At 38.5% G+C, this 16155-nt stretch overlaps 1 protein-coding gene across 4 annotated transcripts in view; it reads right to left on the reverse strand.

Moving 5' to 3' along the window:
* Positions 1-722: 722 nt before the first annotated feature.
* The window catches only part of LOC121284984 (neurabin-1-like), a 111562-nt gene continuing 96129 nt past the window's right edge, over positions 723-16155 (reverse strand). For all 4 annotated transcript variants that reach the window (XM_041201032.1, XM_041201029.1, XM_041201030.1 and 1 more), the window contains 2 exons: positions 12752-12937; positions 723-2687 (listed from right to left, as the gene is read on the reverse strand). In XM_041201032.1, the coding sequence (XP_041056966.1) occupies positions 2517-2687; positions 12752-12937 (357 nt within the window). In that variant the 3' untranslated portion in view covers positions 723-2516. The remainder of the gene's footprint in view (positions 2688-12751; positions 12938-16155) is intronic.

Genomic DNA, 16155 nt, shown 5'->3' on the forward strand with positions numbered 1-16155 from the left:
CATATGGACTCAAAACCTTAACTCTGTTTCTCTCTCTACAGATGCTGCCAGACCTAAGTTTTCCAGCACTTACTGTATTTATGTTAGATTTCCAGCATCCACAGTATTTCGCTTTCTTCATATAAGATTTTATTGATCATTCAAAGGCGATACAATGATATCATCCTTACTTCCAGCACCATTCTCCAGCATTTACACAAAGGAACTGAGCATGAAATACAACTTGTTAATTTCTGGGAAGGATAGGAGAACACTGGGCTAGTGTGTGGATGAAAGGTCTTACAAAGGGATAGTGTCCTACAAATCCTTATTTAGACGATACTCTGCATACAAAATGTATTTCCTCCTTCACAACTTAAACATGCTCCGGGCATTAAGAAAGTGAAATCAGATTTCATTCTGAACAGTACTGAATAAATGTGCTTCCATGCAGATATTAGTGAAACAAAAGATTCCTAAAACAAAGAAAAACTGAAAGTAAAATCTATTTTAAAAAGGCATATAAAAGAGTAAAAATCTATTAAATATCAACATGAAGAATTGTGGAAAAATAGCTGATAAGTGACAAATTGACTCTTATTCTACTGTGCAATAGCAGAATACATGACATAGCAGAGCTGCAAAGTCTTGTATGCAGTAACTGGGTAGGAGGAAGAGAAGGCAGCAAAGCACATGACTGGTGAGAGTAAGAGTCTTAAGAAACAGTATCTTACAAATCCTTATTTGGATAATTATTTATTTTTTATTCAGTGGATAAACAGTTAAGAACAAACCATTTTTCTTTCCTTTTTGTCACAACTTTTTTTGTTTAGCAACAATAGTGGAAAACCCAACTTTTCAGAAGAATACAAATACAAGTTTCATGATACAAAATTACATTTTGCAGTAATTATACTACTGAAAGCAGCTTCCTGGTCACTGGCAATAAGACCCAGTGGCAAAAAAACGCTTTCGTATAGCATGTCAAACTTGATTTTAAATAATAGTACTCAACGGCTCTTTGCTTACAGTTTTTACTTCAGAAGTTTAAATTCAAGTGAATGTCATTAAAAAAAATGAATGATATATTTTTCAGGTGGAAATTCAACGCTACCAAATCTTTGTAAAAATAACTGCAAGCTTATTTGCATAGTCTCCTTCCAGTTAGTGTTTTTAAATTTTTTCCCCCAAATTTTATTTAAATATTTAAGAAAATTGGGGGGTGGGGGGAAACAAAATAATGTAACAAATATTTTATTTTATTTAGTTTTCTGGAATCATTTAAAAATCTGAAGTCAGTCAAGGGAACTCGGGCAGCTTCAGAATACCAGCTTTGAATTAGATCAGCTAGTGCTTTTTGCTAGCTGGATACAGAACAGAGGAGAATGCAGTTGAGACACAGAGACAACATGTAGAAACCAGAAATTTAAGTGGGAAAGAAAGGTGACGCTGACCAAAGAGGCAGCAGAGTGATGCAAGTAAATAATTACCCACTGTGACTTATATTTTGATAGTATATTGGAGACGAAATGGGTAAAAGTACTACACAGTATACTAGATGATACCTTGATATGCAACTGCAAGAGGTGCACAACAACATCTAATGACATATACAAAAATAATAAAATTTCAGGTAATAGCAGATGTTGAGGGTATTCAATGTTTGAGTGGTCAAGATCAGGAAAATGTAGAAACTGAAATCAAAGAACCATAAAAGTAATACAGCCTTAAACATTATAAAAATTTATCAACAGGAGAGATGGGAATTAAAGTAATCTCCTCCTGGATTCAAAGGATAACAACCCCCTCAAAGCTTGGCCTTTGTGGTATACAACATTAGAACTCTCAATGTATGTTCTTGTAATCACTCCCCAATCACACATTATTCTTTGGAAAAAAATTAAATTGTTCATATTAACTCGATGGAGAGGATTAAAGAAAATATACAAAAAAGTGTTGGCCCTTACATGCAATGGATTTATAAGGTACAGAATTATAAAAATGTAATAATGTACAGTTTTCCCTGTAAGTACAAAAATCTATCACCTTTTGTGAAATGCGCATTAAACCCTGAAGCCATTTATCCCACAGGCATATGTGCTTTACTGTTGCACTATATTCTCTAAAACTTTGTACATAAATGACTTTGTAGTGTAATTTTTCTTCCATGTAAGCTCTCATCACATTCAGAAATTCAAGATACTTTTCAATACCCTTTATCAAAGTATTTTATGAAATTTTTAATGATACACTAGGTTTTATTAAAATATTAATTTCATTTATTACCATTATAAGGCCAGAGCTAGTTAAAACTGCATAGAATTAGAAACCTACAAAAATGTATTAACAATATATACAGAAATTTACCTACTCCAAACATGAAAATGTACCATAAATTTATCTAATAAAAATGTCAAACTAACATACATTTGAGTTTTTTTGTATATTTGAATCACTTATTTTGTGAAGTATATAATATACTATAACACTGATAGCATAACTACCTAAAGTGATCTCAATCACACTTCTAGTCCCATTTAACAGATTGTTTCTACAGAGGTGGCCTGTTTACCAGCTTTCTTCTGTTGTTCTTTTTCTTTCTTTTGAATCTTCTCTCTTTGTTTTTCTACTTTCTCTTGTGCTTTCTTAATCTCTTTAAGCTTTTTCTTTATGGTGGCACGATCATTTTGACTGGCAACACCTAAAGCCTGAAAAATCAAAGTATAACAAAATTGTAATCTCACTTGAAGCTTACAACATGCAAAATCTGTGTTATATTAAAGCCTTTACAAATTGAATGTTCTACTTTTACGCTGACAGGGTTGGTGGTGCAAGTGGGAAAAGTAGGTTCTTAATATACAAAAGCAAGGATAGCATACTCTGCTTCTGCTGAATGCAAAATCTTTCAGGTGTATACATCAACTGCTATCTATTTGTGATGCAACATTATCCAGAAAAGGGAATAGGCCATTTTACATGAATCAATATCCACAATGCAGGATAGTTTAAAATTGGTCCTACTGAGGCAACAATGTGAAGTAATCTAGAAGTCATTACCATGCAGGGCAGCCTACTTTTGACCTTGGCTGTCAAACACAGTGAAGCAGGCTGGTAGGCTTTTTTAGCTAGGGGTGGACTCGAATGGGGATGTGGCTGAGCCAGAAAACTCTCTTAGCATTGTTGTGGGGAAGACAAAAGTATAGGAAACCACTTAACCACTGCAAAAGGGCTGTTTTGCTTCCTCTTGTCTGTCTTCCTAAAATTGGCATACAACTAAAATTCCTGGTTCAGTTCAAAAAAAATGTTTGGACAGGCAATCTCAATCAGCAGAGGATGGGGGCCTGGGAAACAACCTGCTAATCTCACTCAGCAGGGATACCATAGTGATAAACTCACTCCATAGACATGTGGCTTGGGCTTTCAATAGGAAACCAAACTTTATCTGTCGTGGTGGTGGGAGGTGGAGGGAGGACAGGGAATTGAGACTTGCAGGATACAACATGCTTAACGCTCGAAATATGATCTGCAGCGTTACATTTGCTTATCCGAGTAATATGCTTTCACTCCAGAGGTGTGGAAGAAATAAGTAGCACATTCTGCAACAGGGGAATGCCCGGCAATATAAATTAATCGGGTGCAACATACATAACCGTACTAGTCTCTCGCAATGGTGCAGACCAGCAATGTCGACCAACATTGTCAAAAAATGAAACCACTCTATACAATTCTGCTACCAACTCAGACCAGACAAATGGAAAGCAACCATGGCCCTGAAGAAAGGTTAGAAATTCAGAGAAGAATAAGACTGCGCTTCAAAAAGACTTTCATTCATCCAAAAATAATTAACTTTTCTGGCAGTGAAGGAGAGTTTGTTCACAATTTGGTTGCTGTTGAAAGAAAAATCAACTTCTGTTTATATGTTTTTTAAAAATGGAATGCAGTGACCTGGCCAAGCATGATATATTATACATTTATTAAATGCTCCACCTAGGGAAATTAGTACTCCAAGTTAAACAAACTATATTTATCAACAACTTCTGTAAAATTTGAGGTTACATCTATGCACTTATTAGTTTCTTTACGATTAATAACGATTAAAATAAACACACAAACTTAAGCACATTCCCTTTGCGTCAAAACATGTTATATAACCAAGGCTTAAACTTGCCCATAAAGGTCCTTTGCTTTCCAAGTATGTGTTTGAAACTAGTGGAAACTTGGTTATCAGTCAGTGGCTAGGTATTTTAAAAGGACTACTTTCACAAGAAAATGAAGAGTGTACTTATGGCGAAGGACGATAGTCAAGTTGCATTGGTTAATGACACCTCTGCTACAGGTGATCAAACCAAGGCACTCAACTACAAAACATGACTGGACTGGACTTTCATAGCTGTTGATAAGGGAAACTTAATGGCAGATAATTCCTTGGTCTCTGCAACTGAAGTAACAGAAAACAAGCTAGTATCTGGCAATCATATATCCCTAGGCAGGATCATTCCACCAACTAAAAATTCATTCATGGGATGTGGGCTTCGCTGGCTGGGCCAGCATTTATTGCCTATCTCTAATTGCCCTGGAGAAGGCAGTTGTGAGCTGTCTTCTTGAACCGCTGCAATCCATGTGGTGTAGGTATATCCACAGTGCTGTTAGGAAGGGAGTTCCAGGATTTTGACCCAGCAACAGTAAAGAAATGGCGATACATTTCCAAGTCAGGATGGTGAGTGACTTGGAGGGGAACTTCCAGGTGGTGCTCCCATCTATCTGCTGCCCTTGTCCTTCTAAATGGTAGTGGTCATGGGTTTGGAAGGTGCTGCCTAAGGAGCCTTGGTTAATTCCTGCAGTGCATCTAGTAGATGGTACACACTGCTGCTACTGTGCATCAGTGGTAGAGAAAGTGAATGTTTGTGGATGGGATGCCAATTAAGCAGGGCTGCTTTGTCCTGGGTGGTGTCAAGTTGTTACAGCTGCACTCATCCAGTGGATCCTCCTGTGGATCACCTCCATGGCAATGCTCTAACTTAATTCAACTTCTACTTGCCCCTGCACAATTATCACATCTCCTGTAATGATATTTCAAAATTTCATTATAGCAGCATCATGTGCCCCAAGTCTCTATACATAGCCTCCATCATTTGCAAGTCTACATGCTGCCCCTTGCTGACATCAGTTTAATACATGCCATCAGCTTTCAGAAGTGTGCTGACAAAATCTAGCTTTACTCATCTGCTACCCTTCTTGATTCAACCACTAGTGTACTTCGTTGACATAAAGTGCTGGTTTAGCAATGACTTCCTTCAACTCAACATTAGCAAGACAAAAGGCTCTTACCTCTTTAGCTCCTGTCCAGAACTCCTCACCTTAGCAACCAATGCACTCTCTCCAGCAATTCTCTCCAATTAAGTCAGACAGTTTGCAATATGCCTGTGAGAACCTAAACTGCCAGCCTTGCCAACATTAAGGCTGTCATTAAAATATTATAATTTTCATAATGTTATTGGGATTTATTGTAAAGTAGGAATCGTGGAGTCTGGATAATTTCTCTGTGTCTGTGTGTGTGTATGTGTGGCACTTAACGGAATTAAAGACAGCTGATCTGAAGGCTTTGATGTATCAGAATTCTAAATAATTTTGAAATGCTAAATAAGTAAACATAGCTGAAGTTTTAGAATGTGAGGTGTGAAGAACATTTGCATTGTTAGATAAACCAGAGTCGTGAATTTCAAAGAGGTAGTAAGGTGTTGTTACACCTAGCCAACAGAGGCTAAGACAAACAGTGTGTTTATTTTTCCTCAAAGCTTATTGATAAAATTGGTACCATGAAAGATTTTTATTATTAGAAAGGTAAAGACCAAAGACATATTGGAACAATAGAATTTACATTAAAAAGGGAGAAACGTGAATAAAGGTGATGAGGTTATGTGTGTAAGGGAAGGAGACATTTTAAGATCTAACAAGTGTGAAAAGCCTCTAGCCTCTATGTACCAAGCTGCTACCTATAGGAAATAAAGCTAAGAGAATTCACTATGAATATCCCTGTTCAGGGTTTCATGTGTTTTGCCTGGGTCTATTAAAATCTATTTTGTTTTTACTGTTGCCTTAATGGAAGTGTAACTGAGAGTCAGGTTAATTAGGGGAGCTGGGAGTTATCACAGTAGTAATCCGTAAACCTATGTATGTGCTTAAAATCTTTTCTTCTATTAATAAATGTTCAATTTGCTTTTGTAAAAAAACCTATAAGACTCAGTGGTCTTATTACTATTAAATTCAAGGCATGCATCTTGAAATAAAAACACAAATTGCAAAAACAGTTGAGGCAGCTGTTTCAAGTTCCCCTCTAGGATTTGAACAGCTCAGCATTTAACATCCGCTGTGCCATAACAAAGGCCGACATTTTGCACTTCAGCAATACTCCCCGTCTCTGTCCTCATCAATAACTCTTTCTGACCTTGAGTCTGCCTATCAGTGCTATCTGTTCTAGTACACACAGTTTACTCCCAATTCTGCCATTCTTTGCACACACACCACCTCCGCCACCCCCCACCCCCCCCCACCAACCATTCTACTTTCAGCTTTATGCTGAATGCTTGCTAAGTATCTCTGCCTGGCAGTCTTTTCCCTTCAATGCCCTCAAAATCCTTGTCTTCGATCAACACCTTAATTGTTCTCCCTCTATTTTTCAGCTTCAGGTTATTTAGCAATGTTGGATAGTTTATGTTAGGGATGTTATGCAAATGAAAGCTGTTGTTGAGGCTACTGCAAGGAGGTGAAAAAAAGGCCTTCGATATGGTACATAGAAGCACAGAGGTTTACAATAGAAAAGGACTCCATGTCTGTGCCTGCTCTTTGCTTGGGCACTGAAAAAATAATTCCACAACTTCTTCCTCCACTACAAATATTTATCCATTCTTTTCTTAAAAGATACAATATTGTCTGCCTCAATCATTCCTTGGTAAATCATGCTCCAATGACTCGCTACCTAAAGAGGTTTCTTGTGATCACTCTCCTCATTTTGTGACCGTTTTAAATTGATAACCTGTTGTCACTGGCTTTCCAATCAGAGGAAATCATCTTTCTCCATTCATCCTATCAAAACTATTCATAATTTAAAAAACTTTTTCAATTAATAAAAATATCCTCAGGCTTGTTGCCATAGAAATAATCTGAGTATTTCAATATTCGTAACTAAGCTTTCCCATTCCTGCTATCATCCTGCTGAATTTACACTGAATGCTCTATGACTTTTAATGACCTTTCTATAATGGTGTGCATAAAATGCTAGTATTTTAACTGTAGCCTGAATGATGTTTTACACAGATTATGAACAGGAGTTTCTGCTCAATTGTGTTTTTTTCTGTTGTAATTTGGCCAAAATCAAAATAACCAGCGGAAAAGAAACAAATTGTATTCAAAGCAAACTGAATTTCCATCATCTTTTGCACTTGTTTTAATAACATTGCATTAGGTCTGCCCACAAAATTGACCACTTCTCCAGGATGAATTAATCACCAATGGGAGTACTGGCTAATTGTGCCCATCTGAAGGCCTTCAAGGAGGCTCTAAAAGTTAAGTTGGACCTTTTGAATACAAGAATATCAATTGTCACATTTTAAAAGATTCTGGACGTATTTTTTTAAATTTACCAGGAAACTGACTAGGGTACTCTAACATAAGAAAATAGTTTTGTACATTATTTGCCTAAAAAGAAATTTTCAGTAATTTGAAAATCAGGTTATTCACAATGGAGTACTGACACTGACTAAAAATGCTTTAAAAAAAATTTTTTAAAATTCATTCATGGGATATGGGCTTTGCTGGCTAGGCCAGAATTTATTGTCTATACCTAATTGCCCTTGAGAAGGTGGTGGTGAGCTGCCTTCTTGAACCGATGCAGTCCATGTGGTGTCGGTACACCCACAGTGCTATTAGGGAGGGTGTTCCAGGATTTTGACCCAGCGACAGTGAAGGAACGGCGATATATTTTCAAGTCAGAATGTTGAGTGGTTTGGAGGGGAACTTCCAGGTGGTGGTGTTCCCACTCATCTGCTGCTCTTGTTCTTCTAGATGGTAGCTGTCGTGGGTTTGGAAGGTGCTGTTTAAGGAGCCTTGGTAAGTTCCTGCAGTGCATCTTTCTGCCACTGTGCATCGGTGGTGGAGAGAGTGAATGTTTGTGGATAGAGTGCCAATCAAGCGGGCTACTTTGTTCTGGATGGCGTTGAGCTTCTCGAGTGTTGCTAGACCTGCACACAGCCAGGCAAGTGGAGAGTATTCCATCACACTCCTGACTTGTGCCTTGTAGATGGTGGACAGGCTTTGGGGAGTCAGGAGGTGAGGTATTCACCACAGGATTCCTAGCCTCTGACCAACTCTTGTAGACACAGTATTTATATAGCTAGTCCAGTTCGGTTTCTGGATGTTGATTGTGGGAGATTCAGCAATGGTAATGCCATTGAATGTCGAGGGGCAAAGGTTAGATTCTTTCTTGATGGAAATGTTATTACCTGGCACTTGTGTGGCACGAATGTTACTTGCCACTTGTCAGCCCAAGCCTGGATATTGTCCAGTCTTGCTGCATTTGGACATGGACTGCTTCAGTGTCTGAGAAGTTGCGAATGGTGTTGGACATTGTGCACTCATCAGCGAATATCCTCACTTCTGACCTTATGATGGAAAGAAGGTCACTGATGAAGCAGCTGAAGATGGTTGGGCCTAGGACATCATGATAAAACCATTTCAGTTGTACTAATCAAACTTCGCCAAGTTATCACTCCTAAATTTATCAAGGAATGCTTTTTAAAATTAAAATTGTCTTTAAAAAACTTTGTTTCCAAATGCTGTCCAATTGTGGTGTTTTATGGCAGATTTTGCATCCGACAATATGCAGCTCAGTTTGAGCAGAAAACAAGGTAGTGGCGAATGGGCACGTTTCAAAGCAGGTCCAATTTACCCCCGGGTCGCCGAGTGTGGTCAAAACATATATTGCACTCCTATTTTTTCACATTCCCTTATTTAGATCAAAAGTACTATTGGCCCTATTTTCAAGCCTTATTTACCAAACTTGCACTCATGGAATTACAGAAGAACCCTCAGGAGTGTCTGTTCATCACTGTCTACAGCATCGTTCCATTAATTACATACTAAAAATCCTTGTTTTCGTTCTCAAAATATATGATTTTGCATACATTCTGCCATCTGCTCATGTAAGAACATAGAACATTTATGGCACAGTAGGAGGCCTTTGGCCCATCATGTCTGTGTTCATCCTAATCCCATTTTCCAGCTCTAGATCCTTAGCTTTATAGGTTACAACAATGCGTAGCCATGCATTCTTTTTTAAAAAATACACTTAGGATTATTGCCTCTACCACCCTTTCAGGCAGTCTTCAGACCACCACGAAACTTTGTGCAGAAAGAAGTGTCAACTTGCCTCTAAAAATTCTTCCAATTGTTTTAAATCAATGTCCCCAGTAATTGACCTCTCTGCTAAGGGAAATAGGTCCTCCTCATCAACTTTATCTAGGCCCCTCATATTTTGTGCACCTCAATTAAACCTCTCCTCAATCTCCTCTGCTCCAATATTGCCTCATAGCTAAAAGTCTCCATTTCTGGCAACATTGTTATAAATCTCATCATTGTTTTCCTAAAGCATTTTAGTTGTTCTCCAAATTTTGAAATTGTGTTCTCTATACCAAAATCTTCTATAAATACCATGAAAAATGTTCTGATCCCTGAAAAATATTATTTCTAATCCTTGTTCAGTCCAAGAAGCCTTACCAGTCCCTGTCTCTCAGCCAATTTTCTATGCATTCAGATATGTCTTCAGTCTAAGATCACACCCCTGAATTTTTCTAACAATATTCTTCTAAGATATCTTTTGAAAATCCATATATGCTAGATCTACTATTCCCATTATTTATCCTATATTTTTTCCAAAGGAGCCATTAAGAAGTCAACTATGCTGGCTGTCCTTCATTAACCCAAATATTTCTAAATGCTTTCTAACTATATTTGAAATTATCAACCTTAAGAATTTGCGCACAAATGATGTTAGACTAACAACTAACAATTCAATCTGTGGCTTACTCTGTTCTATTCATTTTTTTATTCATGTGAGTGTCACTGGCTAAGCCAACATTTATTACCCATCCCTTGTTCAGAGGGCATTTAAGAGCACTGCTGTGAGTCTGGAGTCACATGTAGGCCAGGTAAGGACATATTTCCTTCCTTAAAGGATATTAGTGACATTATAACAATCGACAATGGTTTCATGGTCATCATTAGACTTTTAATTCCAGATTTTTATGGAATTCAAATTCTGCTGTGGCAGGATTTGAACACAGGTCCCCAGAGTATTACTCTGGGTCTCTGGATTACTAGTCCAGCGACAATACCACAATGCCACCGCCTCCCCCATTTATCAAGGAACCGAACCTTTTACAGTTACCCCTAACAATATATAAGGTTACACCATCATTTGTAAACACTAATGCAAAACTCTTACATAAGAACATCTCCTTTAACACTCCATTAGTAGCCTCTTTCACATACCAGACTTTGTTTATTCATGATTATCTTTAGCACTGTTAGTCCTAATTTTACCAAATGCCCTTTAAAGTGAGTGTAACTTTAATCTCTTTAGCAACAAAATTCTGTTCTTTGACAAATCCTTTCAAGTTTTATTTATCTTGCACTCTATCAATTTCATAGTTAACAAATTCCCATTGATCCATCAACTGTTTGTTAAATTTCTTGCCCAGTTAATTAGAATAGTTCCTTTATCTGATTAAGCTTCATTTTTTTCTCATTCAGCACACTTTGATTCTTCATTATCCTTTTTATTCTTACATTGAACTTAACTATATTGTGTTTGCTATTTCCAATTTTTCTCTTACTCATCAGTCTGTCAGCCTCCATAGTGCATTTATTTCTGAATTCTATCCATATGTGTTCCCTTTTAATGCAACCACCACATCATCCTTACATTTTAGCACTACTCAAATTCTTTATACTGCCAGCTTCACCCTTCACTACCCCACAAACCTCACCCCCATCCACCTGCCACTTCTCTTGAAAATGTAACCTGGAACATTAAGTTCTCAATCCTGTACAAAGCTAAGTCAGATCTCTCCCTCCTACTATATTACAAACTTGAACATCTGCATGGACTGCCAGTGCCACTAGATTTCCTTGTACCATCTTGTTGTGTCAACCTTTCCGTTATAGCTTGCTATATCCACGCTTCATAAGGGACACAAGGTGTAAACATCAGTGATTGTAAAATTGTGGCTAAATCTGTGGCAGTTTTGAGTTGTCTGCATTAGCTCAGATTAGTTTGATTTTTCCGCCTAAATGAACTGAATTTAAACCTCAAATTTCCAGGTGTAAATTTAAGATTTGTTTCTGTTTGGCCCATTGGTAATCAGTATATTTTAGGTATATTTCACATTTTTATTACAGATTAATTATGTCCAATTAAATCTACGCCATCGATTCCAACATGGACCATGGCTTTTTGCTGCTCTCTGTGCTTTTACAGAAGTTTTCCCATGGATACCATGACATCCTTCACCCACAGGCCAACGACACAATATACCATTACAAACGCTTTGTTGAGACCACAAAAATGGCTGTCTAAAGCCCCAACTATAAAATCTACTATTCTTATTGTTTGCCTGCATATCATCTCCATACATCTCTCTTGTTCTACAGTGTTCTCAGAGGGACAAACTCTTCGGAGTCACTAACACTGTCCTCACCTCATATTTAACATTCTATATCTCTTGGACAGTACTAATATCTCAGGAGCTTCCGAGTCTTGTCTCCCTCTGCTGTCTCAGCAAAACACCTACATCTTTTCTATACAGTTCACATCCTGAACAGTTGATTAGTGCCTCACTGATGACTGTATTCCAGGAAGTACAGACTACCACAGAGGTTTGCTGTTCCAGAGGGTCATTTTTTTCAACAATTAGTACAAAAGTACAGCCCCTGGATATGCCAAAGAATTACAAATTGTGGTGCACACGTCATGAGGTTTCCTTGCCCTGCCATCTCTATATGTATAACAAAAACGTAAATACACTTAAACTAAACAATCACTAATACAAAGGCTCGATAATAAAATTCTGCTTGCAGCAACTGCACCTCAATATTGAACATGCTCAAGCAAAGAAGTAAACTCCACATTCTTCAGGCTTTTCACACACACTGGCAGGATGCAGCAACCTGCTGCTACTCTGCAACAAGCAGAAGCGGCTGTAAAGGTATATTTTGAATACTTTCCATATAGGAACTTGTATTCTAGTATTCTCAGTGGCTTGCTTCTGAAACTAGGGTGATGAAATTCCAAATGTCAAATACGTAGCTGACAGGAAAAAAAAGATGCAACTTATACGCCTTTTTTTTTCTGAAGGCAGTGAGGTGCCCTGGGGTACACTTCCAAACATACCAAGAATCTTACCCAAGAAAATATATTTTATATGGAAGCCTATCAGACTTTGGGGCATCACAATCAAGCCTACTGATGTCCATGCATAAGCATTTTCTAGCATGAATCAATGAAGAGATAGCAGTAGGAAAAAAATAGCCATTTTTACTCCCTGTCCTTATGATGGAAGAATTCCTATGAGCATTCTGGTCCATACAACCACACTTCATGCTTCCTCTAATGTAATATTTAAGGTACATCCAGTAGCTCTGCAACTGCAACACAGTATGTTTTTAATGAATCCAACAAAATTTGGCAGGCATTGTGGAACAACTTGTGATATCATACCTTAAGTCTACTGCTATCTAGTTGCATTAGATGTTCTCCATCAATGTTTTTAGAAACAAATTCTGTAGTGTATTGCTCTAAATTCATTCCCATCAGCCAATGACAGACTTGTTGGGTTGTCCATTCAGAAACAGCTCGATTTTGCCATTGGTTTTGTTTTCCTGCTGTTGCTTGATCATCAAGTACCTGTTTTGCCAAAGTAAACAAATAAGTCATGGGTAAAGTATATAGTCTTTTCATCCTGTAAATGAGGTACAATGAAAATCTTAAGTTCTTCACTTAAAGGGTTGGGTGGTTAAAATTAAAGCTATGTCAATATTGGGGAATGGAATACTTTTCATTATGAGCACTCAGAGCCAGATCATTTGTCATCTGCCTTCTCTTATGTCAATACCACTAACAATGACAAAAATTGTTACAAAACATATATGGCTACAAATTACAATACTTTTATGGTGTATCCCTTTTATGTATCCACCAATGTTAAGACCATACGCCATTTGCCACCATATATGACTGTATTCAAAATAAAATAAAAAGTTTAAAGTATGAGCTGGTGGAAAGCACTATACCATTTATCTACAGCTCTCTCATTGATGCAACATATCAAAGAAATAGGAGCCTATCAATATATTGTTGGCACAGGTGCTGGGATGCAGAATATTTTCACATTCGGTTCAGAAACAATAAATGCCAAAGCACTTGCAATCCTAAACTACCAGATACACGCAGGGAAAGATAAGTCCCTATTTATGTAGTGCCTTATCACGTCTAAACAATTCAAAGTATTTTATATTTCAATTAATTACTTTGAAGTACATCAATTTATGCAGGCAGTTGTGGCCGGCATTTTTAAACACAGCAAGATGACATTAAAAAGAATGTAAAGCTGAGGAAGCTTTAGTTGAAGAACGTTTACAAGGCACTAGGAAGGGCTGACTAATTTTCTTCAGTCAAATAGGGTCATTTAAAACAATAACTTGCATTTATATAGCACCTTTAACTCAATAAATTGTCTCAAGGCATTTCACAGAGACATTATAAAACAAAATATGATATCCAGCCATATAAGGAGATAATATGGCAGTTGGTCAAATGCTTGACCAGAAGTAGGTTTTAAGAGGTTTTAAAGGAGCAAAGGACTGAGAGATTTATTTAGGGAGGGAATCCCAGAGCTTAGGCAGCTGAAGACATGGCCACCAATGGGGGGACAATTAAAATCAAGAGGCCAGAATTAGACAAGTGCAGACTATCTTGGAGGATTGTAGGGCAGCAGGAGGTTACAGAGGTAGAGATGAGCCAGGCAATGGAGTAATTTGAAAACAAGGATGAAAAATTTAAAAATGGAGGCATTACTTAACTAGGAGCCAGTGTAAGTCAGCAAACATAAGGGTGATGGGTGAATGGGATTTAGTGCAAATTTGGACAGAGGTGACATTTTGGGATGACCTCAAATTTCCTGAAGATAGAATGTGGGAGGCTGGCCAGGAAGCACTACAACAGTCAAAGCTGAAGGTAACAAACGCAGGGGTTGTGGATTTTAGCAGAGGAGCTAAGGCATGGGCGGAGTCGGGTACTGTAATGGAGGTGGAAATAGACGGTCATTGAGGTGTGTATGTGGCTGAAGGCTCATCTTGGGGTCAGATATGACACCAAGGTTGCAAACAGTCTGATTCAGCCTCAGGCAGCCACCAGGGATATTAATGAAGTTGATGGTGAAGGAGTAGAGTTTGTGGCAGGGACCAAAGGCAATGGCTTCAACTTTACCAATGTAGGAAATGGCTCTTTATTCAGGATGTCACATAAACAACCTGGCAATTCAGAGATTGTGGAAGAGCCAAGAGAGATGGCTGTGAGGTAAACCTGGGCATCATCAGCGTACTGGAAACTGATGTTTTTTCAGATGATGTCGTTAAGGGGCAGCATGTTGATGAGAGGAACAAGGATAGATCTGTGGGGGAACAACCTCTCTAAGCATACAGGTGTGAACGGAAGTGGCCAAAGAATTCAGCAGCAGAAGTATCACCCCTCCCACTGTGAAACAGTACCAAGATGATCCAGGATCTCAGGAGGCCAGTTAATGCGATGGCATAGCATTTCAAGCAACAATATCCACACTGATCTCTCCAGCATTTTCGTGCACAGCACTCCTCAGAGCAACACAACATGCAACTGCACTCATTCCTCTTTCACATCCCCATTTAAGCAGCCAACATGCACACACCCACCCTCATCCTACTGCACTCTAGCACCCATGCCTCACTAACTCTCTCCACAAATGTTCTCCTTCCATCCTATTCATAAAAGCCATTATTAATAGTTATAACTCTCCACTTTCTTTCCTTCCATGTAAACTATGTGATGGGGATCTCACAGCCTTGGAGCTGGATCTATGACCACCCTCTGTCTGGTGAAGCAACACATTGGTGAAGAGAAGGCAGCTGGAGTCAGTACTGGCGTTGTTCCTGCTGCTCCTCTTGTTCTTCATTAGATGTGCAAGATAGGGCTGCAGGAGATGCTCCCATACCATGGTGAAAGCTGGCAGCAGGGAAGTGCAACTGAAGGTAAATGAAATGCAAGTCAGGTGAAGTGACTTCCAAGAATTTGGCAATCATCTGTCAAGCTTGACAGAGAATCGGCAGCAACCTCCTACCTGGCCATGGCTATAGCTCTTCAGTTTCATTAGCTACCCAACCTGTATGTCTTTCGAAAGAAGCACTCCTCTCTCTGCACTCACCTCAGTGACCCTGGTGAGACGCTGACAATTCGGGAAATTGGTCCATTGGCGTTAAATCCAGAATCCTTGGTTAAAGCAGAACATAACGACCTATTTGAATAATTAAATATCTTACCCGACAGCTGCACACTGGCTCCCATGCTCATTTTGAAATCCACCTGGGTGGAAACCCAGAAGAAGCGGGGAGGCAATGAGGCCAGGACCCCAATCCAACATCACGTTTAGGGGATTTAATTACCACATGCACCAAAACCTCCCTCCACTTGCCTATAAAAAGCTTCTGGCTATAAAGTCATTACTGGGTTGAAAACAAGTGAAACTGGTATCTATGATTTCAATTAAGGGACAATACAACAGCTAAATTGGATTACTCCATGCTCAAACCATTTCTTCGTTCTTCCACTATTGTTCAATGCAAAATATGTGCTTTTCAGTTAAATCCTACACAGCATCTTCAACCTCTGCAAACTGAAATTGCTCATTCCCTTCACTCTATTTTAACTACGCCGCTCAATAAACTAGTTGAATGAACTCAGAACATAAATAGGAGTAGGCCATTTGGCCTCTCAAACTTGCTCCATCATTCAACATGATCATGGTTGATCTGATTGTGGCCTTAACACCACTTTCCTGCCTACTCCCATAACTTTCAACTCCCTTGTCAATC

This window comes from Carcharodon carcharias, chromosome 12 (genome assembly GCF_017639515.1).
Source record: "Carcharodon carcharias isolate sCarCar2 chromosome 12, sCarCar2.pri, whole genome shotgun sequence".
NCBI lineage: Eukaryota > Metazoa > Chordata > Chondrichthyes > Lamniformes > Lamnidae > Carcharodon > Carcharodon carcharias.